This window comes from Monopterus albus, unplaced genomic scaffold, assembly GCF_001952655.1.
Source record: "Monopterus albus unplaced genomic scaffold, M_albus_1.0 scaffold168.1, whole genome shotgun sequence".
NCBI lineage: Eukaryota > Metazoa > Chordata > Actinopteri > Synbranchiformes > Synbranchidae > Monopterus > Monopterus albus.
This window is the reverse complement of record NW_018128048.1, coordinates 518,933-544,373: the sequence shown is the minus strand read 5'-3', so window position 1 is coordinate 544,373 and position 25,441 is coordinate 518,933. Positions and strand designations below refer to the sequence as shown.

Genomic DNA, 25,441 nt, shown 5'->3' with positions numbered 1-25,441 from the left:
ACTCTTTCCTTGGATCCAGTCACCTCTGGCTCCTTTGGTCTATTTCATAGACAGTTAAACTAATTGTATTACTCCTTGAATATATTGCATTAATGCTCCTCATCTCATTGAGCCAAATAAAAAGTCAGAAAATAGGGCTGAGATTAGTATGTTAGCCAAAAAAAAAAAAAAAAAAAAATCTAAAACTCAAGACTTTTAGCTAGAGAGGTGAATACTGTGTGTTTTTAAGTGGAAACACACAGAGTGGTCAAATGATTATTATCATTAATAAAGGCTTGGGCTGCTTTTATAAATAGGCTGGAGGACCTTAAAGGGTAACTTTCTTTTGAATTTCAAATTATCAGCAGCATGTAGTCATTTTAAGACAGACTGATGACAGAGAGAAACTGCAGAATCCCTGTCCCCCAGCCTGCTGGCTCTGGATCCTGATACCAAAACATTCCTGTACACCCTATCCCCCCACCCCACCCCCATGTACTTGCACCAGTGAAACCATTTCTGTGCATTTCATGTTTTTACTAAATGCCAAATGCTACAGTATTTTTATTTAAAATAAAAACAAGCTAAATTTGCTGCTCTCCCTGAGCTACCTGCTACAACCTGTTGTAGTCGCTTTTGAAAATAATGCCAGAGTCATCTCCTTATGGTTACACCACATGCATTCCACACAGGTTGAAATTCCCATGTTAGTTAATACTGGTGTAATATGAGGTAGTGGAAAAATTGGTGAGAAGAGCATCAGGCTGAAAGGTGGAAAGACAGAAAGATAAAGAGCAAATGAAGAATTTAAACACAGAGGTTGAGTTTTTTTTTTTTTTTTAACTAGCATGTAATTACAGTGAGACAGAAACACGGCTTTGATGTCTGTAGCAGCCATCTTTTGTTTTTACTTGACATAATGGGTTAATGGCAGTCCTACTGTCAGTACAAGTGATTTATCACCCATAGATAGCACCACCACAACATCAGACATGTTTGTGCTTTAATTATATACCTTACAGTAATGGTGTTTTGGAGATACTGTACATCAAGGAAACTCCTATTGCATTAGTGATAAAAAGGGCTGAGCAGAGTTGTGTTGAGCAGTGGTAACCGTTTACTATGTGTGTGTGAGGTTTTTCATGTCAGCTAGCTATGGGAGCTATGGTCCATATGTCTGTAGTTGGAACAGAAGCATAAACATTCCTCTGCAAATATGACACTAAAACAAGCAAGCTCCCGATCACAAAAGACATACTCTGATGTTTTCCAAAATGCAATTCTTGGCATGAATGCTGCAGCAGCGTATTTGATTATAAAGGAATGCTTTTGTAAAAGGGCCTTTCAGAGTTGACCAATTATGACCGCTGTTGATTCAAATAGAAGACAGGAAAACTGCCAACATTTCTGTCTCCAGGAAGTACAATAACTATCTAATGCAAAGTCTTATACAAGCATTACCTACTCTATCAAGAATGTGTCAGGTAGGATCAAACTAGACACACCAGCTGTAGGTCAAGCCAGTACCCTTCTACAGATGGCATTACTTAGTAGATTACAATTAGTCCTGTCAGAACATTTAGTACATCTGGGTATGTAGGGATTTTCCATTACCAACATTTTGGTCAAATACAATGTCAGTCTATGAGGATCCTGAAGGTATGTTGACCAGCTTGTGTGATATTGTGTTTTTACAGATGCTCAACTGATGACACAGCACTGTACACCGCTGTGGCCGCTAACCTCCACGGACAAGCCTCTAGTCAGGCCGCCATTATCGTCAAGAGTAAGTCTTTCTATTTGATGTGATTTTTAACATCCAGTCACAGTACTTATTTCCTGGGCACGTCACATTTAGCCGACACACTAAATCTATAACTGCACATTCAGTTAGTTGTCTGCCTAGCTGTTCACCATTTCCATACCCTTGATTACTACAGCTGGCCACAATAGTCAACTCTAGGTATGTTTGTTTATTATCCATGTAGGGTTCAGGGAGGAGGACAAGTTCTGTCCGTATGCATGGTATCCTTTAACAGGTAAGTATCTCTGACTCTGTCCAGCTCTGTCTATATGTGATCAGAATTTACAAGATTACTACCAGTACTACATTATAAAATATGTCTCTCTTTTGAAAGGGAAACAACAAGCTCTAACCACCAGCCACATTTCCATCTTATTCTTGTTCTCCAATCCTTCCTTTCACCTGTCTCTCAGATGTCATGCTACCTCAGATCCATTACACTAAAATCAACATTGCCTTTGTGGAGAGGTTTGGGCCAGTGTTTGCTACTGAGGGAGAATCTGCCACCCTGTCTGCTACCATGACCGTGCACCCAAACCTAATCCACCTGCAGCCTGAGGCACAGTGGTACAGAGATGGTAATTGTTATAAAGTAGCATTTTATGGCAAATAATTACACTATAATTGCTAGTAATATACTAGCTGTATATACTATGGCGACTGCCAGACCCAGTCTAGTCGACATGCAGCCAGAGACAAAGCAATGGAAAAATAGGAAAATAATATGGCCATTATTTTTCCTGTTAATAAATTATAATGAAAGTAAACTCTAGTAATACACTCCCAATTCATAAAAAGTTTAATTTGTTTGTTGGTAGACATTACATAAAGGTGCCAAGTGGTATAAAATTTTAATAATTAATTCTTCATTTTGGGCAGCACGGTGGCGCAGTGGTTAGCACCGTTGCCTCACAGTAAGAAGGCTCCGGGTTCGGGCCCCACCCGGGACCTTTTTGTGTGGAGTTTGCATGTTCTCCCCGTGCTTGCGTGGGTTCTCTCCGGGTACTCCGGCTTCCTCCCGCAGTCCAAAGACATGCAGCTTAGGTTGATTGGTGTCTCTAAATTGCCCATAGGAGTGCGTGTGTGGTTGTTCGTCTATGTGTTAGCCCTGCGATGGATTGGCGACCTGTCCAGGGTGTCCCCTGCCTTCACCCGATTGCCAGCCGGGATTGGCTCCGGCCCTGTGACCCCATTCAGCGGTAGAAGATGAATGAATGAATTCTTCATTTTAAAAATGACTATGCAGTCAAGCCGCATGTATAGTTTATAAAAAAAAGTAGTGCTTTAGCAATTTAGAACATAGGTTTATGAGAACTATGCAGTGACACTAAATTTAAAATTTTGTTTAAATCTAGACACTCGTCTGTTTGACTCTAAGTGGGTGAAGATTGAAACTGGCAGAGGATTCAGTACCCTGACTCTTCCAAACCTCTACAAAGAAGACGAAGGCCTCTACACCCTCCGCATGGTCACTAAAGGAGGCATTGCACAACACAGTGCATTTGTCTCCGTTACAGGTGAGGTGCACTGGGTGACTGCTTGGTCTAAGAGAAGATGATGACTTTAAATCCAGCATTAAACCTGCAACTAAAAGCACCCACCTAATGTTAAAGAACTCGGTTACTGTTCTTACATTATCACTTGCTTATAACATGGTTATTTATGTCACCCTGACTCTTCCTGTGTAGATGGTCCTCCACCAGTCCCCCGTGCACCCGGTGCCCCTATGGACATCAAGATCCACGATGCCAACAGAGACTATGCCATTGTGTCATGGAAGCCTCCAAATACAACCACAGAGGGTCCAATCCTGGGATACTTTGTGGACAAGTAGGAGTTATGGTTATAAACACCATAAATAGATAATCTGACTAATATAAAGACAAACCAATTACTCTAAGTCATCACACAGAGTTTGCTCGACTATGTGTACAAATGAAGGGGTTATTGTCTCTGGACACAAGCAATCCTTCCTTTTTCTCTGTACTGTTCTTAGTCCTCTTAATTTTTCTGCATATTTTACAGCTAAGCTAAATCTGATTTATTTTGTCCCTCATATTTTAACCTATACAACTTTAAGCACAGTAATACACAGTATACGGGAACCTAAACTGTGTATCATTTGCTTGCCTCCATATCCTTTATTCACTGCAGTGCACTTTATTTGATGAAACCATATTCCTACTTTTTAATTCTTGTCAAGTAGGGTAATGGACAAATGACAACTTTCTCCTTTTTGTGGAAGTACCTTTAGAAACTCTTCTCTGCAGGTTAAAACACCACTGCTTCAAAACATCAAGTCAATAATTAAATATCTGCCATTGCATGGTGATGTAATCACCAGCATCACAGGAGTCAAAACCAAGTTATATCTTCTTTTTCTACATACTTTCCTCCTACACCTATCTCCTTTTATGTTCCCATTGCATCTTTGTATTTTAGATGTGAATATGGAACAGAAAATTGGATCCAGTGCAATGATCATCCCATCAAGATCTGCAAATACCCAGTTTCTGGGCTGTTTGAAGGCCACTCCTACTACTTCAGAGTGAGAGCAGTCAACTCTCAAGGAATCAGCAAACCATCCCGCATGTCTGATCCTATCGCTGCAGTGGACCCCACTGAGTTTGAGAGGCTCCATGGTGCGTTTTACTGGATTAGTATAACATCATCCCTGCTTTGAAAACTTAATATGTGTAAACGTAATCCACTGATATGATGGGACTGTAGTTATTTTAGGGCATCTATGGCAACATTACTGTGTCACTGAATTAAAAAGGTTCAAAATGATAAAGGCAATTATTTACATTTTACTTACTGTAAATTAGGGCACAGTAAAATGATTAAAAGGTTAGGTTTATGTGGCCTTCTGCAGAATTTATTGCATGTCTGATCATTTTTGCTTCACTGACCAAATTGCTTTATTGAACAAACTCGTTTCTATTTCTATTTGAAATCTACTTGCAGTACTTTCTCTCTGAAGCAGATTCATGATCATGTCTTATATTTTCCTTTAGCCAAAAAGCTTGGAGGACTACTGGATGTTGTGTCTTACCATTATGAAGAGGAAGGTGGGTTAACACTAAACTATATGTATTACGTCATACAATATAATACACAATTTAACATATATAATAATCTGTATGTTTCTGTGTAGCTGAAGGAAAGCCCCCCGGTGCTCCATCAGGAATACATGCCACAGAAATAGACAGAACTTATGTTGTTCTTAGCTGGAAAGCCCCTGCATATTCCAGCAAGGCTCCCATGTGGTACTACATTGAAAAGGTAACAAACACTTCTTTAGCACCACCATTGTTGCTTTGAATCCCTCAGTCCACCTCACCAAGAATGAAAGTTTGTGATAAATGCAAGCTACTCCTCTCTCTCAAGTCTCAACTCGGAAACCTACAGGCCATTCAAACAAAACTAGATGACATTACCATAATTACATAAATAATTACACAGAGTCAGTGAGAGCAGGAAAAGAAACAGAAAGTGAGAGAGAGGGCATCAATATGCTACCTATGCACTGCCTGGGTGCAACTTATGTGCTTCCATCTCCTCAAAATCTGAACGGATGGATAGGTGAGGACCTGACATCTCCCTTGCATTCAGGTATAGCATAACATGTAAAACAAACCTGGCTCAAGGACAATACACCTGGAAACATAATCAAGTGCTGAAATGTTTAGCAGCAGCTATTAAAAGTAGGCGCTTAGAGGTAAACTTGTTGGAGGAAGAAACAAGAGGGGATTTTGTTTGTTCTCGAGGGAGAAAAGGCAAGAAGCAAGTCATTTTGAACAGGCAGGATGCAGGCCAGATAAGGGCAGGGAGTAAGGAAAGTAAGTGCTTTATAAATGTCAATATACTGTATATGAGGATTATGTCTGTTAAGCTGCAGTAAACTAGCATAGGAAGACAGGCTTAGTAAAAGTGTTTGATATATGCAGCAGGCATGAGGCCTACTTCCTTGTGTTAGCATGAGCAAGCTAACATGAGGACAGACTTAGTACTGAAGATCTGCAGTAAACCCATCTTCAAACAGCACAACAAATCACTGTGTGCGTGGCTATATAATACTGTGGCTGCAGCCGTGCTTATCCCTGTCTGTCATTCCCACAGTGCTTGGCAGGGAGTGATGCATGGCAGCGTGTTACCACTCAGATCCCTATTCGATCCCCACGTTATGCCGTCTTTGACCTGGCAGAGGGCAAACAATACGAGTTCAGAGTTTTGTCTGCCAATATCCATGGAATGAGTGAGCCATCAGAGCCAAGCAGACCTATTGAAACTCTGCAACTTAAAGGTATGTTTGTCTATTTAGTCTTACTCTAACATAGATCATTCTACAAGGGTGCTTTAAGTCCATGTTGTTTTCTTTTTGTTTGTCATTTACTTACTTTTTTTTCCCCTTCAGGTGTGCCTTCAGCACCTGGCCAGGTAATTGCTACAAGGGAAACAGACACCTCTGTCCTTATCCAGTGGGCTCCACCAAAAGAACCCAACAATCTGATTGGCTACTACATTGACCAATGTGTCAAGGGGTCCAAAGACTGGACCTCAGCCAATCATAAACCTCACAAGAGCACCAGGTATGTTTTCAGACAAACAAAAACACACTATTACTCAGAAATGTGTTTTTCTTTAACAGCTGGTTCTAGCGTATGAAAGCGATACTTATGGTTTCTGCCTGCATTTCTAATTCTTTAGGTTCGTTGTTAGTGGTCTGACCAAAGGAGAAACCTATGTGTTCCGTGTCCAGGCTATCAATGAGCTGGGTCTTAGCGAAGAATCCCAAGAGTCTGCACCTCTGACTGTCAAGGCTGCTCTCAGTCAGTACTGCCTTATTTTTGATCACATCATTGATGATGGTGGTGGGGATAATGCTTGTATGTCCATGCTGGACTGTGATGATAATTCTGCTGGTTGTTAAGTATATTAATGTAATTCTATGTTGTAAAATTCAGTACTGCCTTTTTAGCCAACCCCTCTGCTCCGTACGACATTGCTCTGCTGAACTGTGACGGCCATTCAATGGTTCTGAACTGGAAGAAGCCTCTTCACAACGGAGGAACAGCAATCAAGGGGTATTATATGGACAAAAGACGTAGCGGAACAATAATGTGGAGGGAGATTCACATCCCACCACTGAAGGAAAGATTGTATAAGGTACAGTAATGTCTGTTGTTAAGCTTACCTTAAAACATTTAAAAACTCAAGATGGAGTTACAATTTCAGCATAAATTGAATACAAGTACTTTGCAGACTTTCTCACCAAGCACTCATTTACTATAACTAGACACTATTTCACACTTATTTTGACTTGTCGGCATTTTAGTAACTATGGTAACATTTATCGACAGGTAGAAGGCTTGACAGAGGGAGCGGCCTATCAGTTTCAGGTGTATGCAGCCAACGTGGTTGGCCTCGGACCAGCTTCCGATCATTCAGCCAACTTCACCTGTGAGGCCTGGACTATGCCAGAGCCTGGTTAGTAAATGGCATCTTTTGACTGACTTGGTCACCATCAGTGACATTAAATTACACAGAAACTCATGTCTATAAAATACCCTTAAGAAATAGGAGGAAGGGAATGAACACAGTCAGTGAAATGTACACAACAAGCACCAATATAAATGCAAGTTAGTGTCTCTTCTCCTCTCATTTCTTTGTGTCCCTTAGGTCCTGCCTATGACCTGACTCTATGTGAGCTGAGAGATCATTCAGTGGTGGTTGAGTGGAAAAAGCCTGTCTATACTGGCTCTGGACCGATCACAGGCTACCACGTAGAGTACGCAAAGAAGGGCACTTCTCGTTGGACCATGGCCAACGAGACAGCTGTTAATCAGCTCTTCCTCAAGGTAAGAGTACCTTTAATATGGATTATGGTTCTTAAACTTCAATCATTTGAGGGTTACCAATCATTTATTCTGAACTGGAAATGGAACAATGGCACAAAATAATTATTATACTGTAGCAAACCTTGAGTCTGGTGTTTAATGTTAGCACTGCTAAAACAAGTCACGACAAATATTGCACATTATGCTCTTGATACAATGTTATGTTGCTAACTCTCTGTAAAGCCTTCTACTGACTCATGTTAGCTTTTCGAACTTCCATACATTACATGTCAACCTTCTGTAGCAGCCTCTAGTGCTTCATTTGACCTGCTGCACAATGCACTGATAGACTCACAGTACATTAGACTGTGAGACACTGCCATCTAGTGGAAAGTGAATGATTACTGGGTTAAGTACAGCACATAATGTTTGGTTTTAGAGAGAATCATCTCATGGCAACTAATGAACAGTATATGCATTTGACTAATTACTGTATAACGCAAAGACTATTGAGTGGCATAATAAACTTGCAGACTTACAGATTATGAGTTAAAATGTCACTTTACAATAATAATAATAATACTGGGCCTGCTGTTAGTAGAAGAGCAATATTTGCAAAGCTGGGTCTGAGAATTTACTACTGCTGTCACCATTTCATCTCGCCAAATAAGTTACTTCAGAAATTGTGTTATTTACCTGCAACTATTTCCCATGTTGTGAGAAAATGCACTGATACAATGTTAAATGCATAGATACTTGCCAATACACCTGTGCAACAAAATTCATACAGCTGTTCTCCTCTTACAAACACTAGGTTGTTTCATTGTATGTTTCCTAGGCAACAAGTCTGGAAGAGGGTGAAACCTATGTGTTCAGAGTGCGTGCAGTCAATGAAGCAGGAGTGGGTATGGCCTCAATGGTCTCTGACCCCATAACTGCCAAGGCAGTGGAAGGTAAGTTTTCAAAGGCAGAGTATTAAATGGAGTGTATAGTTTTTTTTTTTAAAGATTTATCACCAAGATTCTCTGTATTATAATGTACCACACAATGTTGCTATGCTTTGTGTAGAGTGAAACAGCTGCAGTTTAAAAATGATCTCTTTCTCACTGTGTGGGTATTTAAGGTTGCCAGGAGGTGTCCTGTACGGTCGATAAGAAGTCAGGTGACATTGTTCTATCATTCGAGTCCTGCCAAATGAACGAGGGCTCTCAGTTCATCTGGAAGAAAGATTATGTAGAAATCACAGATTTCTCTAAAGGATCAGAGATTAAGACTGAAGGCAACCAGTAAGCCCCCCCCCCCCCAACACCATTCAGATGGATACAATAAAATATGATTTTTGGAATTTCATATGTGCAAGATCCCTCTGTTTTAGTCTCTCTTTCTCTCTCATGTGCTGCGTTGTAGCTCTAAGCTGATCTTTAAGAACCCAGATAAAGAAGACTTTGGGACGTTCTCTGTTTCTGTCACCAACACAGATGGTGTTTCATCCAGCTATACAATATCTTCTGAAGGTAGGATTTACCCTTTGCCTCTGGTGCCTTCAGTGTGCCTCTGGTGCTTAATTACTCAGCCAAACTCTGACTTTAAAATCTACAGAAATCCATCACCGAGGAAACATTCTGCAGCTCCCAAACCTGCAACCTGAATCGTTGAAGTCTACTGTACAACCTAGACTGATTATTTATTCCTGTCGACATGCTGTAATTTGAATTGTCACAATTATCTTCATCATCTCATCAAAATTTAAATGACATTAAATATTTGTTTACACCATTTGTTAAAGTGGTGCATGCTAATGCCTTTCATGCCCTAATCATGAAAATTTAAACAGCTGTACTGCAACATCCAATCAGACAAATACATCAAAAAGTACAGACTTATTATATAATGAAACCATCTATCAGAGAACTGAGGCAGTGTGTAGGATGAAATAATCACAAAAGCAAAGAGACTGTGCTTAAAAATAACAACACTGCTAAGCAGGCAACAAACTGTTTCCTTACATATCTGATGAATACTAGTAGAGCACATTGCTCATGCTATTTCTCCAAGCTCGGGGCAGCATGTGCATTTCAAAACCATGTCTTCATGGCAAGAGACTTTCTGCAACAATATTTTTCCTGCTATTGCACCACTGTGCTACAAGGCTATATATTATTCAGTGTGCCTTATGCTGATTACTCCCATTTGGCCTAGAGTTTTTCAGCCTAACATGCAATAATTTCTGAACTCTTATATAATATAATATACACTCACCAGCCACTTTATTAGGTAGATACACCTGTACTATTGTAGAGCTGTCTCTATATTTTTGTCCTTCCCAGTTACATACATGAGAGGCTATGAGAGGCTCAGAATATTAGTAAGACCTCTGACTATAATGCAGTCCAGTACAATACCAAGTGTTGCACTGAATTGCATACAGTTGTACACATGTACCTAATAAAGTGGCTGGTGAGTATACGTGGTTCCATTTATTTCACTTTTATCACAATAATTTAATATATTAAATTTGTTCTAGCAGGTCCAGAGTAGATCTTTTGGTCTAATTCTAGTCTGTTAAAAATGTGCCACTGTCTTCCCTGTGGCTACATTTGCTTTAGCCCTGGAGGTTTTTTGCCTTTACCTGCCTCTTCTTATTAATACAAGCACACTGGTGACTTATCCACTGCCAGACCTGGCATTTGAAGCATCCCTTCAAAGTGCATGATAAAATTACATCTACAAAACAAAGTGTGCAAGAAAAAACTGCAGGTGTCTGAATACTTTCTGAAGTGCGTTTAATTGCGTGGTTGTGCCCACAGCTGAAATAAAATATGCCGTCTCTTTATATTTCAGAGTTGGCAAAAATGCTGGCACTCAGCTACGACATCAGACATCCAAGTAGGTTCCTCTGGCTGACTCTTTCGATCTTTCATAATCTCTGCCTTTGTCCCTTTTAATCTCTGTTCTCTTACGCTTTTCTCTTCAGCGTCTTTAATCTCTTTTACCCTCACTTTATTTCTGTTTCTACCTTCCAAGCCTTCATTTTGTTTTGTTCTGACTTGCTTTGAAGCTTTCAGATTTCTTTCTTCTCATACTAGCTCATTTCTCTTTTTATTTGATCCAAAAATCTTACCTGCTTTTGCATCACCTGCCTAACCTTTATTCACAATTCACCTTCTGTTTTTTTTTTTTGTCTCCTCTTCCCTAAAGTAGCAACAAGTTATTATATGTTTTTAACCTTCCTTTTCCCACTTCTCTTCCCTCCTCTAGTTATCCCCCTGAAGTCAGAGTTGGACTATAAGATTTTGGAGAGAGGCAGAATGAGGTTCTGGCTTCAGGCTGAAGAGATTTCACCCAAAGTCACCTACAAATTCTATGCAAATAACAAGGAACTGTCTGGAGCTGCTGTAAGATACACTGTAGTTTTACAAATGGACATAGCAATGTAGCGCAATGGAAAAGTTGAAAAAATTGTGTGTCCGCTTGACAGTGATTCAACATTAAAGCCATAATTGCTGTTAAAAAAAAAACACAAAAGAATCCACATTCACACTGTCTGTCCTTGTGTATTATGGCCTTTTGACAACAACCAACTCTATTTCTATGCAGCCCAACAAGATGGGTCATGACGTCTCTACAGGTATCATTGAGTTCATCATGGACCATTTCACTGGGGAGAATGAGGGCACGTATACCTGCCAGATCACAGATGGAGGGGGCAAAGCACAGAGCTCACTGGTTCTGATTGGAAACGGTAAGAAAGGCCAGGTTTCTGATTTCTCTCACTCAGCATCTGTAGTGTTTTTCTAAACTAGGCAAACCTTGTGCAACCCTGCTAGAACAGACTGCAACCTCCTACCTATAGAAAGAACGGTGAACTACAAAAGCAACCGAGACAAGGAAAACAAACTATATAAAACATACATAAGACTTACATTGCTGGTGGGGTGTTTTGTGTCTCACCCAGAATAAATACAGCTTATTGAGATATGATATAAATAATATATGTGCTTATATCCATCCTTGGCATCAGAAACTAACATCATGGAAAAGTATTAAGTTTATAAATGTAAAGATGGGTTTAAAGGACACAATATCTAATCGATAACACACTGGATTTCCTAAATGATGATTTCACTAATCCATTTCAAAAATCTATAGCAACTACCGGCCACACTTTGAGGTTTTAATTATTCTCTTTATTGTGTCTATTTACATGCAGTTTTCAAGGTAGCTCTGGCTGAGGCAGAATACCAGAGGAGAGAGTACATCCGAGTCAAAGAAGGTACAAAAGCACAAAATATCATTCACTTTTCCGATTGTATGAGCTTTTCAAATGGCTTACTACATGACAAGCCCCAGATTCAGAAATGTACAGAACGGGTTTTTAACTGATTGTGACCTAAGGACCACCTTGTGCCTGAGAAGCAACCTACAGACCACTGCTGATTTTTCACAAACAGTAAATAATACATGGAAATGTGTTTACAATAAAAGTGAAACTACACTATCGAATGCATGTTCAGGGACCACCTGCAATGCTTCTAGGACCACAAGGGGGCCACAGACCAATGGTTGAAAACCTTGGGCATAGAATATCAACTGTAGGGGCATGTGAAAATTACACAGCAGTATTTTGCATTACAAACTTTAAAACCATACTTGGCTTTGGGCTGAAGCAATTAAACAAGGTCTCCCGGTCATTTGTTTTAAGCTCCTGTCTGTTTCTTCCCTGCCAAGGTCCCCACTTCAGCGAGTTCCTGTCACTTCAGGTTGGAGACGACTGCTCCGTCACCTTGGTCTGCAAGGTAAACACAACCAAACTCCATAATCACTGAATATTTACTCTCAACAAATGGGAGGCTGACTTGTGGAGAGCTGATTAGCCTTTCTATGGAGTCTGAGTGCAGGATGCGACATGCTGTGTAATGATAAGGTCCAGATTGAAAATAACCAGAATTATACTGTCAGGGTTTTGTGTGGGCTTTGTTAGCCTGAAGTGTATAATTAAGATAATTTTAAAATATTGCTCATATCCGTCTAAACAATTTGAAACCGACTTGTGTTTAATCTGCTTGTCAGTTTAGCCCAAATAAGTGTATTTTGAATAATGCAGAAACAAAACAAATACATGCAGTACATTAAGTGGGTGAGTGTTGCGACAGAGACACAGACTTCTTTTCAAGCATCAACCCTTTTGCAGAAATAGGTTCCATTTTTAGTTAGCGTCAGTGATTAGTTAAGGTACAATATATTCTGTAAAAATGCAGGTCCTGTTCTCTTGAGAAGTGTTTTTTCTAGCGATGAAGTGAGAGCAACAGTACAGACAGAGTGGTAACCCTTATGACCTACCACATGAGCTGACCTTTACATACATCATGGACTTTGTAGATTTGCATCCTGTAAAGAGTTATGAAACCTGAGGTGTGCAGCATTAATGTCACTGCTAACAGGTTTCTAAACGGTGGAACTAAAGTGTATTTATATTGATGATTTTACCCAGAGAACATCTTTATTGGATCTCTACAGTTCCTGTTAAATGGGTACTGTACTGCTGCCATGAAAAGATGAGGTTCACCACATCCAAACTTGATAAGTGACGTTTAGGGGCAGATGAATTAAAATAAAACAAAAATGAAATGAAAGTGATGCCACTGGGATTTAGTGATAAAAGCTATAAAAGAAGCTAGAACTTTGTAAATGAGCTTTATGCTGAATGCTTTATTCATGTGTGTAATTTTTTTTATTGCAGGTTGCTAACTTGAAGAAAGATTCCCAGTTCCACTGGTACAGAGAAGAAACAGAAATCATCCCTGATGTGAAGCCTGACCTTGGATCAGGAGTCTGTAAACTCCCAATTAAACAGGTAACTGCATTTTGATACCATTAATCCTTTGAATGCTATAAAGCCATGTACAACACAATTATTTGTACAGTATGTATGTTGTACATACCAGGATGTAGTACAGTATAGTAACTATCCTAAGTCAAGAAATGAATGGAACATTCTGTTACAAAAAAGCTACCGTGTTACACATTTTAGTGCTTCTGAGGATAAAAAAAAAAAAAAAAAACTAAGGACACTGTGTTCAAAAATACCTCACACTCTGTTCAGATTCAGAATTACACATATCTCTATTCCCTACGCCCCTTACACCATTTTAATGTGTTTCCTGTTTTGTTTCTCCAGTTTTCACAGAAGACAATTTATAGGGCCACTATCAGTGATGCCAGAGGAAAAGATATGAGCCAAATTGACATCTCTGGAAAAAGTAAACACTTTTCTTACTTAATTTATCTTACTGATTGAGGAGAGTAACAACCTCTTTTACAAGGGTGCTCTGGCCAAGACAGCAGCACAGCAACTAATGAATTCTTAATGTAGTGCAACTCTGTACCCATGCTAGTAAAGAAACACTTATTTATTTATTTATTTAATTTAAACCTTTCTTTATTGAGGTTTGAATGCAGCCACCAGAGGACAGCATTGTGACCTCCATCCTTGTTTTTATATTTTTCTTTCCCCTGACCCCATGTTTCTCTGTCTCCCTTCTAGTCTTTGACGATGCCATAAACAAGCTGAGCAAACTGGCTGGTAGGTATTTGTCTTTTTACACAGACACAGACACAGACACATACACACACACACACACACACACACACACACACACACAGGTGAATACACAGACAGATAACCATATTAATAACAGTACCAAACACCATCTCCTACTCACTGACAGGATCAAGGGCATATTATCTAAATTTAACACGGCACAATCTCCACAGTGAGGTTTAGTAGAGCCATCACCAGACTAAATACACTTCTGTTTTAAAACCCCGTCGCTACACGTAGACACTTATCAACATGTGGCAGAAGTTGTCATGCTGGAAGCATTTGGCCATCATGTGGTGAAACCACTTTAAAATTCCACGGTGCTGTCACAGTGACAGTGTGGAGGAGCATCTTCCTCCTATTTTAAGAGACAGTCACTTGACAGCTCTGCAGCAACTGTTACAGCAGTGGTTGCAGAGGAGAAGAGGGTTCATTACTGTGATAATGGGAAACCATGGTGATGTGACCAGGTGGATACACACTTGTACACTTGTAACATGCAGAGAGCAAAGTCCCACACAGACATAGTGTGGTATAAAACTCCCTTTTAGGCACAACAGCTTAAAAAAGGTTAATAAAACCTCTAATGGCTGTGGTGTTTTACTGAATGCAACATACAAACAGTCTGCACTGCTTCATTAGTACAACTTTGCTCTTCAAGTCTGATAAAGGTTACATAAAAAGGTAAGGCTTAAAATAGATACTACAAATTGCTGCTGATGGAAGTGTGATTTTATTTAATTAATTCCATGAAAAGTACATCCTGTAGCTGACAACAGCAGAGTGAGGCCAAGATAATCCAGGGGGAGATGGAAAATATGCATTTGATTTTGGTTTCATCTCGATCACCTCCTCTCTAGGGGCTAGCGCATCAGAGCTGGTGATTAACGGCACAGCAACAGGCATTCAGCTGCAGTGTCACATGAAGTATTACACCTCAGAGATGAACATCACCTGGTATCATGGGTAAGAGATTTATAATACAAATAAAACAAAGGCCATAACACTACTATACCACTGCTACTACTATAAACATAACTACTGCTGCTAGTAAGTAGAAGATGATGATGAAGGAGAAGAATAAATAATAGCAGCAACTCTAGCATTTGTAGAGATGGTTTTAGGAGAAATAAAAGTCATTTTTTAAAGTCTGCCTATACAAGCTGACCACAAACACATTTTGATTTTCTCTCAAGTTGAACCACTGGGGGTGGTAAAAACAATAAGCCACTTAATAAAACTTGTGATGGCTGTTGGCAAGTGCTATCATTATCCTGGTTACTGTAGCAAAATTGCCTTGTTTTGTGATGAAAATCACATCCCTATCATTGTCTATAAAGAACCAAGGCTTTTCTGCACTTAAAAGCACTCTGTTGTACCCGAGAGAATATAAAACGTAGAGGAAAAGGAAACAGAGTGAGTGGACACACACAAAAAAAAAAGACAATGAGGAGAAACAGAATGAAAGAAGGATGGCAGGCTTTTCTGTTATTCAGTTATTCAAAGAACAAAAATTATGGAGATTAGATTTTTAAACTCTGTGGCTTTTGTGAGTGTGTGAGAGAGTAATACACAGGAAGAGAGGGAATTTGGCGCCCTAGGAGTAACATTAGGCCGGCATGTAAACACGATTTTCCATTACCGCTGAACATTCACTCACAAACACTCTACACATTCACACCGAGCTGTCCTCTTCTCTCTTCACCTTAGTGATGCTAAACTCCTCCCTAGTGACAAGTTTGTGATTGGAGGAACCCCTGCTATGGCAACAATGGAGGTATTATTGTCTGCTGTGCAACGCTCAACAGTATATGCCTCTTAGGTGGACCATACATGGACCATACAATAAAGCACTTCAAGCATTGGCGCTGTTGCTTAAGAAGTCCTGAGTGCTTTTATAGATGTGATACCAGGGATGAGATAGGTTTATTACATGAGCTCACATTCTTAAAAATTAGCTAATGAATACAATTTTTTGAAATTCATTAAACTTAATTTAACAGTGCATTTTCCCTTTATTTTTGTCAGAAAGCTTTATGACTGTAATTACAGAGTAAACTGTTTAAAACAAAATGATATTAAGACACAAGAAGAAACAAACAGCCGTATACTTATTAGCTAATGGGTTTGTTGGCTGTGTGAATGACTTGTTAATTAATTCACAGGTGATTGAACCAGTGGAGAAGGATAAAGGAATCTACACCATCGTGATCACTGACCCAGAAAATGAACATAAACGCTCAGTGACCCTCACTGGTGATGGTCAGTAACTTCTCTTTTGCTCATTTGTTCTTTTTCTGTGTTACTCACTTTTCTTATTGACAGTACAGTAAAAAGGGAGTTTGAAGCAACAGTCACTTTTCTTTTTTATAGCGTTCTTTGCTTCAATCTAAGGTTTGAGGGTTTGAAGTGACACTCCAACCAAAATTTATCTTTTGAGCATCAGAAATCATCCCCACAGCTTTGAAAAAGGCTGTAGAGTTTGCTCTTTCATAAAGAACTGCAGCTGTGGCCAACTTGAATTTGTCTTTGTTATTATGGATTCCTATGGGGTCAAATTCTCATGCAGAAAAAGAATCAAAATGTCCAGCTCAAAGTCTCCGAGCCTTCTCTCCATATGCTGAGTATGTTGCAAACACTTAAATGTTTGCCAAATATTTGTCAGAAGTAGTGTATTTATATTTTCACTAAAACGTCTTATTTTATCCAACATTTATTGGAGCTGAGACCTGCTGCAGTTGTTCATGAGTATGCAAGCAACAGTAACCACTTTAAAACCACCTTTTAAGCTAGGATTCACTGTCTTTATACTTAAGGTGAAATGCTGGTATTGCTCTAAAATAAAGGACAGAGACAATCAATTGTAGTCTTGAAATTCTTTTGTCTTTTACAGTCTATGAGAAGGCCTATGCTGAATTCCAGAAACTCAAGTAAGACTACGCTCACCACAGATCAGTTTTTTAAAACTTGACTTTATATGTTCACTTTACAAGTGTAAGTCATCTAGTAGCACAAAGTTCATTTACTGAAAACTATTTTGCTCCTTATCCTTGTTTTAAAAAAGTTAAGAACAAAAGTCACCATAATTAGGGTTCATTTGATATCAATACTCACTAGTTTTGATTTGAAGATTGAAAATAACTTTGCACACATTAAAATGTTTTGCTTACTAGATCCCATTCGAGAGAGCACATGGAGAAAAGCCTGACAACTTACTGTAGGTTGAGCTACTTTACTGACTGCAACATGTACACAATAATTCAGTCAGCTTAAAGGATCAATAGACTTTTAATCTGCCCACAATGCTGCTGTTTTACTGTACTGTTACTGCTTCTGTTGAGCAATGTAGAAGCTCAACATGCCTGCCTCCAATCTATTCAAGCTTACCCTCCACTGCGGTGAGCTTTGTGTATGCCTGTGGGAGTGACGAGGTCACTGTAGACGCTACATAGTTTACATTTGATGCCTTTGCAAACACTGTCAACTGTGAGCAAAGAAGGTTGAATTACAGTGTATGAATGTCAGTACTGCCTGAGTAACAATTACTCCCCAACTGCAAACTCAACATATCAAAAATTCAAAAAGCCTTGCAGTCTAAAAAAGTCCATTAAAGTCTATGTTAAAAAAAAGAAGCAGTCAGGTAGCAAAGAGCCTTTGGGGTCCTTTGGCTAATTGAGCCAATGCAAAACCCCACATTCTGAATTAAGCAAATCCATTTAGAAAACTCAATTGAAACTCCAGACATTAACACTGCATGCAGAGTGGAAACCACCCCGGTCCCTCTTCTAATTAACACTCAAAGAGAGACATTTAAGCACATGATTTTACAAACACAGTGAAACAAGTGACAGACTGTTGCCCTTTTGATTGAGTTTCAAGATGGCAAGAGGAGAGCGGAGTTCCCCCCAGCCATCTGGTCCTGTGGCTGACCTCTGGTGCTCCCATGCTGCCCCGACAGCCCTCGCCCAGTTATTTTAATGCAGTATCATTTCCCCCATGAAAAGATTCTGAGAGGTCCCAGAGTCGACTATAGTACAATGCAGTTTGGCTCTAAACTCAGAATGCCTTGTGGCAAAACCATCTGACCACGGTTTGTGACCCAAAAATGGAAGAGCTATTATGTAGTCAGTGAGCAGAGCCAGGTCGTAGAAACAACCCCAACCTCAAGATGAAAAAATACTATACCATCCCACTACTACAATACCGAGTTTGAAGTTATGGTCACAGAACTGATACTCAAATAGAAGTACTAGATCTTATCATAGGGAGAGAATGGCTACATTTTGGGTGACAGTGGTCATGACATTTACAGCACATGGGGGGTTTAAGAAAAAATCTGAGAACATCTTAAACTTTTCTTGTTCTGTTTCAGGGCTGAAGACTATGCTGAAAAACGTGAGTTCATTGTAGATCTGATTACCTGAGTTACTTTCTTCCAACAGATAGCTGATCAAAGAAGGTTTAGTCATTACTGACATGTTATCCCATTTTTAAAAGCATAAAGCTGTTACCTACTAATTATTATAATTAGGGCCCACCTCCATCAACAATACACAGTAAAAACTAAAGGAATGATGACATTAACAATGCTTTGTTTCAGATCGTGGTAAGGTTGTGGGAGGGCTGCCTGATGTGGTCACCATCATGGAAAAGAAGGTAACATCTGGGTTTTTGTGTGACTGTGTGGCCTTTGTTTCTGTAAACATGTATGTTTGTCTAATAAGTCACTGTTTCGATTTCTACAGACTCTGAGTTTAACATGTACTGTCTGTGGGGATCCCAAACCTCAAGTCTCTTGGCTGAGGGGTGGAGCAGAGGTCGACCCTGATGAGAAGGTATATACTTTTGTTACGGTGGGTGTGACAGGTATCAGAATCTGTTTCATAACACGTTTTAACAGCCACTGAAGCATGCACTGTAATTGAGAGAGGGAAATTAAAATAGTGTCAGCATTTCAAACCAGGCCTGGCTGTTTTCCTTGGGTCCTACCTGTCACACGCTACCGTTGACTCATCAAGCTGAAGCGCAGCCCCTGATTCCTTCTCATGATTAATTACCTTAATAATGCAACACAGTTGCAATAGTATATTTCTATTAACTTGTCAACAGATACTATGGAATTTCCACACCTATTACGTCTACTGGATTCTGCTGTAATCAACTGCTCTGTGGGTCATACCCTACCCCTCCAAAATGTTTCATCCAAATCCATTTATTACTTTTTGAGTTATGCTGTTAACAATTAAACAAACAAATACTGGCAAAGGCACAACCCCCACCCCTGGCAGAGGAAATAACAGAAATCTAATATTTAATTATGAAATTCAGAAAATATTGGAAGAAATACTGAGTAGTGTGTGTTTCAACAGTGTCAGCATCCTGCGGCACCTACAGGCTTTGAAGATTTGAGAAACTCTAGTCCAGGATGAATTTGTCTAATTTTGCCCTCTTCTGAATTTATTCCCTCGCCTGCCAATAATCTGACTAAAACCTCCCCCCACTACCTAGTTACCACAGAGGCTATTGAAGAGATTAACAGAAAACAATCGGAGATATACACAGATTCAAAGAATACTGCACTGAAATAGGTGTGACTGTACGGTTACACAGGCTTAAATAGAGACGGGTTGGAAGCAGGTGGTGAATACTGGAAGGTAAGCAGTGCATTTTATCACTCTGTACGAGCTTTCTGCACCAAGCACCTTTGCTACCTCCAAACTATAATTACCTGATGTTTTTAATGCAGCAGCTACGTTTCATCAGTCAAACAAAAGAGAAATTACCAACCCACAGATTAGCCTATACTGGTATAATAAATGGAAGCAATTATCCAAGACCATATAACATGTTAATTAGAAAAAGGCCATCAGTTGCAAATGTGACATCTTTTTAGGTCTATTTGATTTTTAGGCCAGTAGAGTTTTTAATTTCTCAAAATTAAAGGCAAGTATTTCTCTTAATGGGAATGTAATTAGCCTGCTAAGTGCCACTCCATAAAAGTGTACTAATATCCAGACCTATCAAATGAATGGGTAGATATGAGAGAGGCAAATTAAAACATTGTATTCGAGCCAGCCAGACTCACATGGTACGAGTCTGAGTACTCTGTCTTCTCTCAGGTGTCCGGAGAATGTCGACACAATTGCACTTCAGCTCTAAAGAACATGTTTTATTGTCATTTATTTACATAATATTTTGACTGAGTGTGGCACGGTGGAACAGTGATTAGCACTGACGCCTCACAGTGAGAAGGTTCTGTGTGTTTGAAGTAGTTGAGCATTTAGGTTTTCTTTCACAGCCCATAAGACATGCAGTTTAGGTTAAATGGTGCCTCTAAATTGCCTGTAGGTGTGAATGGTTGTCTTTCTATGTATCAGCCCTGTGATGGACTGGCAACCGGTCCAGGGTGAACTCTGCATCTCACCCAGTGTCGGCTGGGATCAGCTCCAGCCCCTGAAACCCACTAAAAGGATTAGAGCATATAGCTGATATATGAGTGAATACTTTGACTGACCTAACAGGGCTCAGCAGATTAGAATAGGCTGGCATAAATCATTAGTCCTTGTGTTCACCATGGCCAGTGCTCAGCTTTTTCTAAAGGGGGATGGTAATCAAAGCTGCCTTGAGTAAATGATAAATATACTTTTAGATAAAACTTTTAAATCATGCAAAAGTCCCTGTGCTGCCTCGCTCACTTTTTAAACTTTTGATTTTATGTTTCAGTACGTGATCTCCATGGACCAGGGCAAGTTTGCCAGTCTGACGATCAAAGGTGTTTCCATGGAGGATTCTGGCAGATATAGCATGATCATCCAGAACAAATATGGAGGAGAGTCTGTGGATGTAGTGGTGGGTGTCATTGCTGTGTACCACAAATGACAAGATTTACTCTGAGCCGCGTAATTTTTCAGACCATCTGTGGCACAAATCTCATCTTTTCACTGAGGCCTAACTGAGATATTTTTTGTGATCACACTTACATGCAAGTCAGAGCTTTTATGGAGTTGATATTGGACCTTGTGACTTTTGTCTAACCCTGATTTGACAGCTGTAGCATGGAGAATACAGCAAGGTCCTGAAAATATTCTCTGTGTAAGACTTGTGCAAAATGTGAAGGTGTCTGAATACTTTCTGAAGCCACTGTATATATACACAGAAGGGTAAAGGCATGTATTGGAAAGGTTTATGTAATAGCATTCTGTCCACTTCTCTCTCTCTCTCTCTCTCTCTCTTCAGGTGAGTGTTTACCGCCATGGAGAGAAAATGCCTGATGTAAAACCCACTGTGATTCCTAAAACAATCATCCCTCCTAAACTCCCCATCGAGATCCCCCAGCCCATCACCCAGCCTTCTCCTAGTCCTGCTCCCAGCCCGGCCACTCCTAAGGCTGCACCAGGAAGAGGTGTGAAGAGCCCCACTGCTAGGAGAAGATTTTAAATATCAAATTGAATAATTATATTAAAATTATTACATTAAATGGCGCTAACACACTTGGCGTTGAATTAGAGTGCCAGGAAAACCTTGAAAGCCAAAACAGTAACTGTACTGCTAAGAGGAAAATATGTATTAATGTGAGAATACTGTATTAAAGAAAAAACCTAGAAATGAATAATAATAATAAAAAAAACTATTGGAACATGACTAAATTAGATTCATTTAAAATGAATTGAAACTTGAAATCAAGCAGAAATTTGAATAAAGTTATTGCTGGAAAAAGAAGGAATTTTGTTTTCAATTCAGACTGGAATGCAAGTGAAGTGTGACAAGCAAATGCATAGTTTTCACAGACATCCCTGTGTACAAAGGTTCTAGAGAGCCTCTTAACCCTGTAAAGCCCAACATATAAAATAGCCAGAACATTCTATTTTTTTTTAACTGAGATATTTATTAAACCTTTTAACAAAATCCAAAATATAATTCATGATTCAAAATTCAAGAATGACGATTTTTATTTGCCATATATACATAGACAGACAGTCCAGGCATATAGGAATAGAGGTGCCATATTATTTAGATTATTTCTATTTCTTTTGTATCACATTTGATTCATGGGGCATTTTTGGCAATTTTTTTTGCTCAGAAACCTCACGTATCAAATATGATACAAATGGTTTTAAAGGGTTAATGAATATTTGGCTAAAATAAAGGCACTACAGCTGATATGAATACATATTCCTTAATGAGACACTGTGCATTATACATATTTTTGGTCACTATCATAGACATGTTAAATGCCTAACTGCCTCAGGACTATCTAGACTCACTATCTCAAACCATGTTCAAATATGCCGCTTTGGAACGGTTTCATCAGTATCCAGCTAAAAATGTCTGTTTGATGTTTTGCTTCTGTGACTAATGCTGGAGTTATACTAGAAAACTATAATAAGACTCAGAAAAGACTGACGTCTAACACCCTCTCACATCTAAAAACAATGGTCACGCCGAGCTTCAGTCATAGACTATGACTTTGCAAAGACTGGGGATTGTGGAGGTTTAATATTTGCAAGACTACAACTAGACATCTAGTGGGAAGTTATAAGAAGAAAGAACTGGAAAAAGTGAAGCAGAAACAAAAGCAGTGCTTGGCTACATGGCTGCACTTCGGTGTGCAGTGTTTTGCTTGGATAAAACATCCAAAAAGATAAAGAGAAGACACCACAGAATGTGGACATGACCCTGGTTGGCTGAAATGAGACAGCAAGGTCTGTCCGCCTTCTCTCTGTCTCCACAAGTCAGATGACACGTCAAAGAGACACTCTTGCTCACGCCACAACGCCACTGGTTTCTGATCCTTTGTAATGGTCCAACAGAGCTGTACCTTGTGAGCCCTCACCAGAGTCTCCATTATATTTACTGTTTCTGTGCCTGCTATGCTGCTTTCTGTTTGGTGCTGGAGAGAGCTCACTTACTGGTTAATGTTTATATCATTGTTTGCATGACTAAAGACTTATAATAATATTAATCATGGTTGATTTTACTGGAACCTCAAGACAAGAAATCAAGAGTGCATCACAACTGTACTCTCGCAATTTTATTCCAAACCTGGAAATTTGTCTGCAACAGTGAACTCACTTGAAAAGTTGTTAGGTGTAAGGCCAGTATAACACCGCCTCTCTTTGACGATGGGGCCAGGCCAAATTGTAGCTTTATGGGGGTACCCAATGTGTCTATAGCAGTTGATGGCACTGCAGCAAGTTGGCTCAGGCTCACATTCATGAGACCTGTTTTATACATGAAGGATTTCATTTACATGCAGAAAATCTCTCTGCTGTAACAGTGTCTGCAGGATGTTGCTGCACTAAAACTCACAGGAGTATGCTACATTCAATAGGATGAATGTTCATGTGATGTAGTTTTTATCTTCATTAAAGAAAACAACATGTTACTACAGGTACATAGAGAAATAGGTAGGGCCGTCCAAATTATCATGACACTACCACCTCTTCGACATTGTTAACTGATGGCTGTCCTCGTCAACATCATCACGGTGAGATAGTGAACATGCTAAAATCAGCTGACAGTGAATTACTACTTGGTAAAAGCAAAGACAGTCACCCTAACACTCCTTAGTACCGAAAATCAGCTGACAGTGAATTACTACTTAGTAAAAGCAAAGACAGTCACATTAACACTCCTTAGTACCAACCCTGACCTAGTAAAAAAAGGTTTTTGAAAACTCTACTGTATACGAGTTCTACTTGAGCTAAGTATTAGTTACGGACAGTCCTGGTCATCTGCTATCAGCGGACACAGGAATACTACTGTATAAGTACTCAGGTTTAAAGACTTGTGTCCAAGTGCAGGAAGTAGTGATGGCAGACCTGATGAAAAGATGGCTGATGAGATTTGTGGTTCATTAAAGCTGATGAGAGGAGAGGAGCAGACGGAGAAGAGAGGGGGAGGGGACAAAGGGAAATTCATTGTTTCTGTGTTTGCTGCTGCTAATAGAAGAAAGAGATTACACTTTGCTGAGCCTGTTCATTCATTCTGTCAGAGAGAAGGAGCCCGAGAACAAGAGATGGATTGGAAAGCAGAGAGAGAGAGAGAGCGAGAGGGAGAAAGTGAGACTGTGAGGTTGCTATTGTTTTGTGTTACTTTTGCTGTTGATGTGTTTGCTCTGGTGGTATGAGACAAGACTTGTCATGCTTGTTAACAAGTTGGGAATGAATTGATTGACTGAATGAAAAGCAGAAAGTTATAGCCATGGGGGTGGGGGGGCTGTTTGTGTGTGTGTGTGTACATTTTTTGCTATTGCTGCTGTCGCTGTTTTCTGGAAGTGAAGACAAATTTCATCATGTCATAAATCGTGGGCATATAAGTATGAAAGGAAACCGACTGAGACAAAGTGCATGTGCGAGATGAATGTAGATAATTCAGTGTTGCCTGGCAATAAAGGACTTCTGAAGTGCGACAGAGAAGGACAGGAAGAGAATAAGACTCGTCTGTATTAGAGAGAGAGTGAGCGGGAGGGAATGAAAGATCTGAATCATTCTGATGTTTCACTGATCATCTGCTGTGAGATCATTTTCCTGACTTTTTTAATTTTCACATTTTTAATCAACATAATTACTGAGAATCTAATGTTACTATGACAACCAACTTTTAATTTCACAAAAACTTGGAAGGAGACTCCTCTTGTGAAACACACTGACAGCCTGTGTACTCAGACCCTCAGACATCTGCATACATACATGCACACACAGACAACCACACACATAAGGATAAGCACACGTACACACACATACACATATAGATGGCTGCTATCTAAATGGAATAGCTAGCCAGTAGTGATAGCATGAAATTGTGTTTCCAAATATAACACCGTGTCATTGAAGTGTGTGTTGAGAAACAAGACTATACAATATATGCTCTTCTATGCTCCTCCACATGGGGGCACTATGGTAACATCTACACACACAAAATTACTTATTAGGCACATGCATGTATGCATGCACACACACACGCGCACACACAAACGGAAAGGCCTGTCCTAATTAAAGCAGCACTGTTCAAACAATGAGATAAACCAGGAGCAGAGACATTTTGTGGGTGTGCACTAACACACTTAAAATACTGTCTTTACGCACACGTATATGCATGCACACACATTTTTAATTTGCATTGTGGGTGAAAGTGCTGACAATTATTCTGATGATCATATTGATTACTGCTGATTTTCACCTAAAAGATAAAGGAGGAGAGAAGAGCACAGAGGAA

At 39.6% G+C, this 25,441-nt stretch overlaps 1 protein-coding gene across 1 annotated transcript in view; it reads left to right on the top strand.

Moving 5' to 3' along the window:
* myom2b (myomesin 2b) overlaps nucleotides 1-21,778 on the top strand; it is a 26,512-nt gene extending 4,734 nt beyond the window's left edge. Inside the window, exons 5-38 of the mRNA XM_020615658.1 lie at nucleotides 1,677-1,765; nucleotides 1,968-2,018; nucleotides 2,197-2,361; nucleotides 3,139-3,300; nucleotides 3,472-3,613; nucleotides 4,226-4,425; nucleotides 4,801-4,854; nucleotides 4,941-5,068; nucleotides 5,906-6,089; nucleotides 6,201-6,375; nucleotides 6,494-6,615; nucleotides 6,765-6,952; nucleotides 7,147-7,273; nucleotides 7,466-7,644; nucleotides 8,462-8,576; nucleotides 8,747-8,909; nucleotides 9,031-9,137; nucleotides 10,465-10,509; nucleotides 10,882-11,018; nucleotides 11,221-11,365; nucleotides 11,834-11,896; nucleotides 12,352-12,419; nucleotides 13,364-13,477; nucleotides 13,802-13,883; nucleotides 14,168-14,206; nucleotides 15,085-15,190; nucleotides 15,935-16,001; nucleotides 16,390-16,486; nucleotides 17,118-17,154; nucleotides 18,597-18,619; nucleotides 18,825-18,880; nucleotides 18,970-19,059; nucleotides 20,948-21,073; nucleotides 21,461-21,778. Of these exons, the coding sequence (XP_020471314.1) occupies nucleotides 1,677-1,765; nucleotides 1,968-2,018; nucleotides 2,197-2,361; nucleotides 3,139-3,300; nucleotides 3,472-3,613; nucleotides 4,226-4,425; nucleotides 4,801-4,854; nucleotides 4,941-5,068; nucleotides 5,906-6,089; nucleotides 6,201-6,375; nucleotides 6,494-6,615; nucleotides 6,765-6,952; nucleotides 7,147-7,273; nucleotides 7,466-7,644; nucleotides 8,462-8,576; nucleotides 8,747-8,909; nucleotides 9,031-9,137; nucleotides 10,465-10,509; nucleotides 10,882-11,018; nucleotides 11,221-11,365; nucleotides 11,834-11,896; nucleotides 12,352-12,419; nucleotides 13,364-13,477; nucleotides 13,802-13,883; nucleotides 14,168-14,206; nucleotides 15,085-15,190; nucleotides 15,935-16,001; nucleotides 16,390-16,486; nucleotides 17,118-17,154; nucleotides 18,597-18,619; nucleotides 18,825-18,880; nucleotides 18,970-19,059; nucleotides 20,948-21,073; nucleotides 21,461-21,661 (3,847 nt within the window). The 3' untranslated portion in view covers nucleotides 21,662-21,778. The remainder of the gene's footprint in view (nucleotides 1-1,676; nucleotides 1,766-1,967; nucleotides 2,019-2,196; nucleotides 2,362-3,138; nucleotides 3,301-3,471; nucleotides 3,614-4,225; nucleotides 4,426-4,800; nucleotides 4,855-4,940; nucleotides 5,069-5,905; nucleotides 6,090-6,200; nucleotides 6,376-6,493; nucleotides 6,616-6,764; nucleotides 6,953-7,146; nucleotides 7,274-7,465; nucleotides 7,645-8,461; nucleotides 8,577-8,746; nucleotides 8,910-9,030; nucleotides 9,138-10,464; nucleotides 10,510-10,881; nucleotides 11,019-11,220; nucleotides 11,366-11,833; nucleotides 11,897-12,351; nucleotides 12,420-13,363; nucleotides 13,478-13,801; nucleotides 13,884-14,167; nucleotides 14,207-15,084; nucleotides 15,191-15,934; nucleotides 16,002-16,389; nucleotides 16,487-17,117; nucleotides 17,155-18,596; nucleotides 18,620-18,824; nucleotides 18,881-18,969; nucleotides 19,060-20,947; nucleotides 21,074-21,460) is intronic.
* The last annotated feature ends 3,663 nt before the right edge of the window (nucleotides 21,779-25,441 follow it).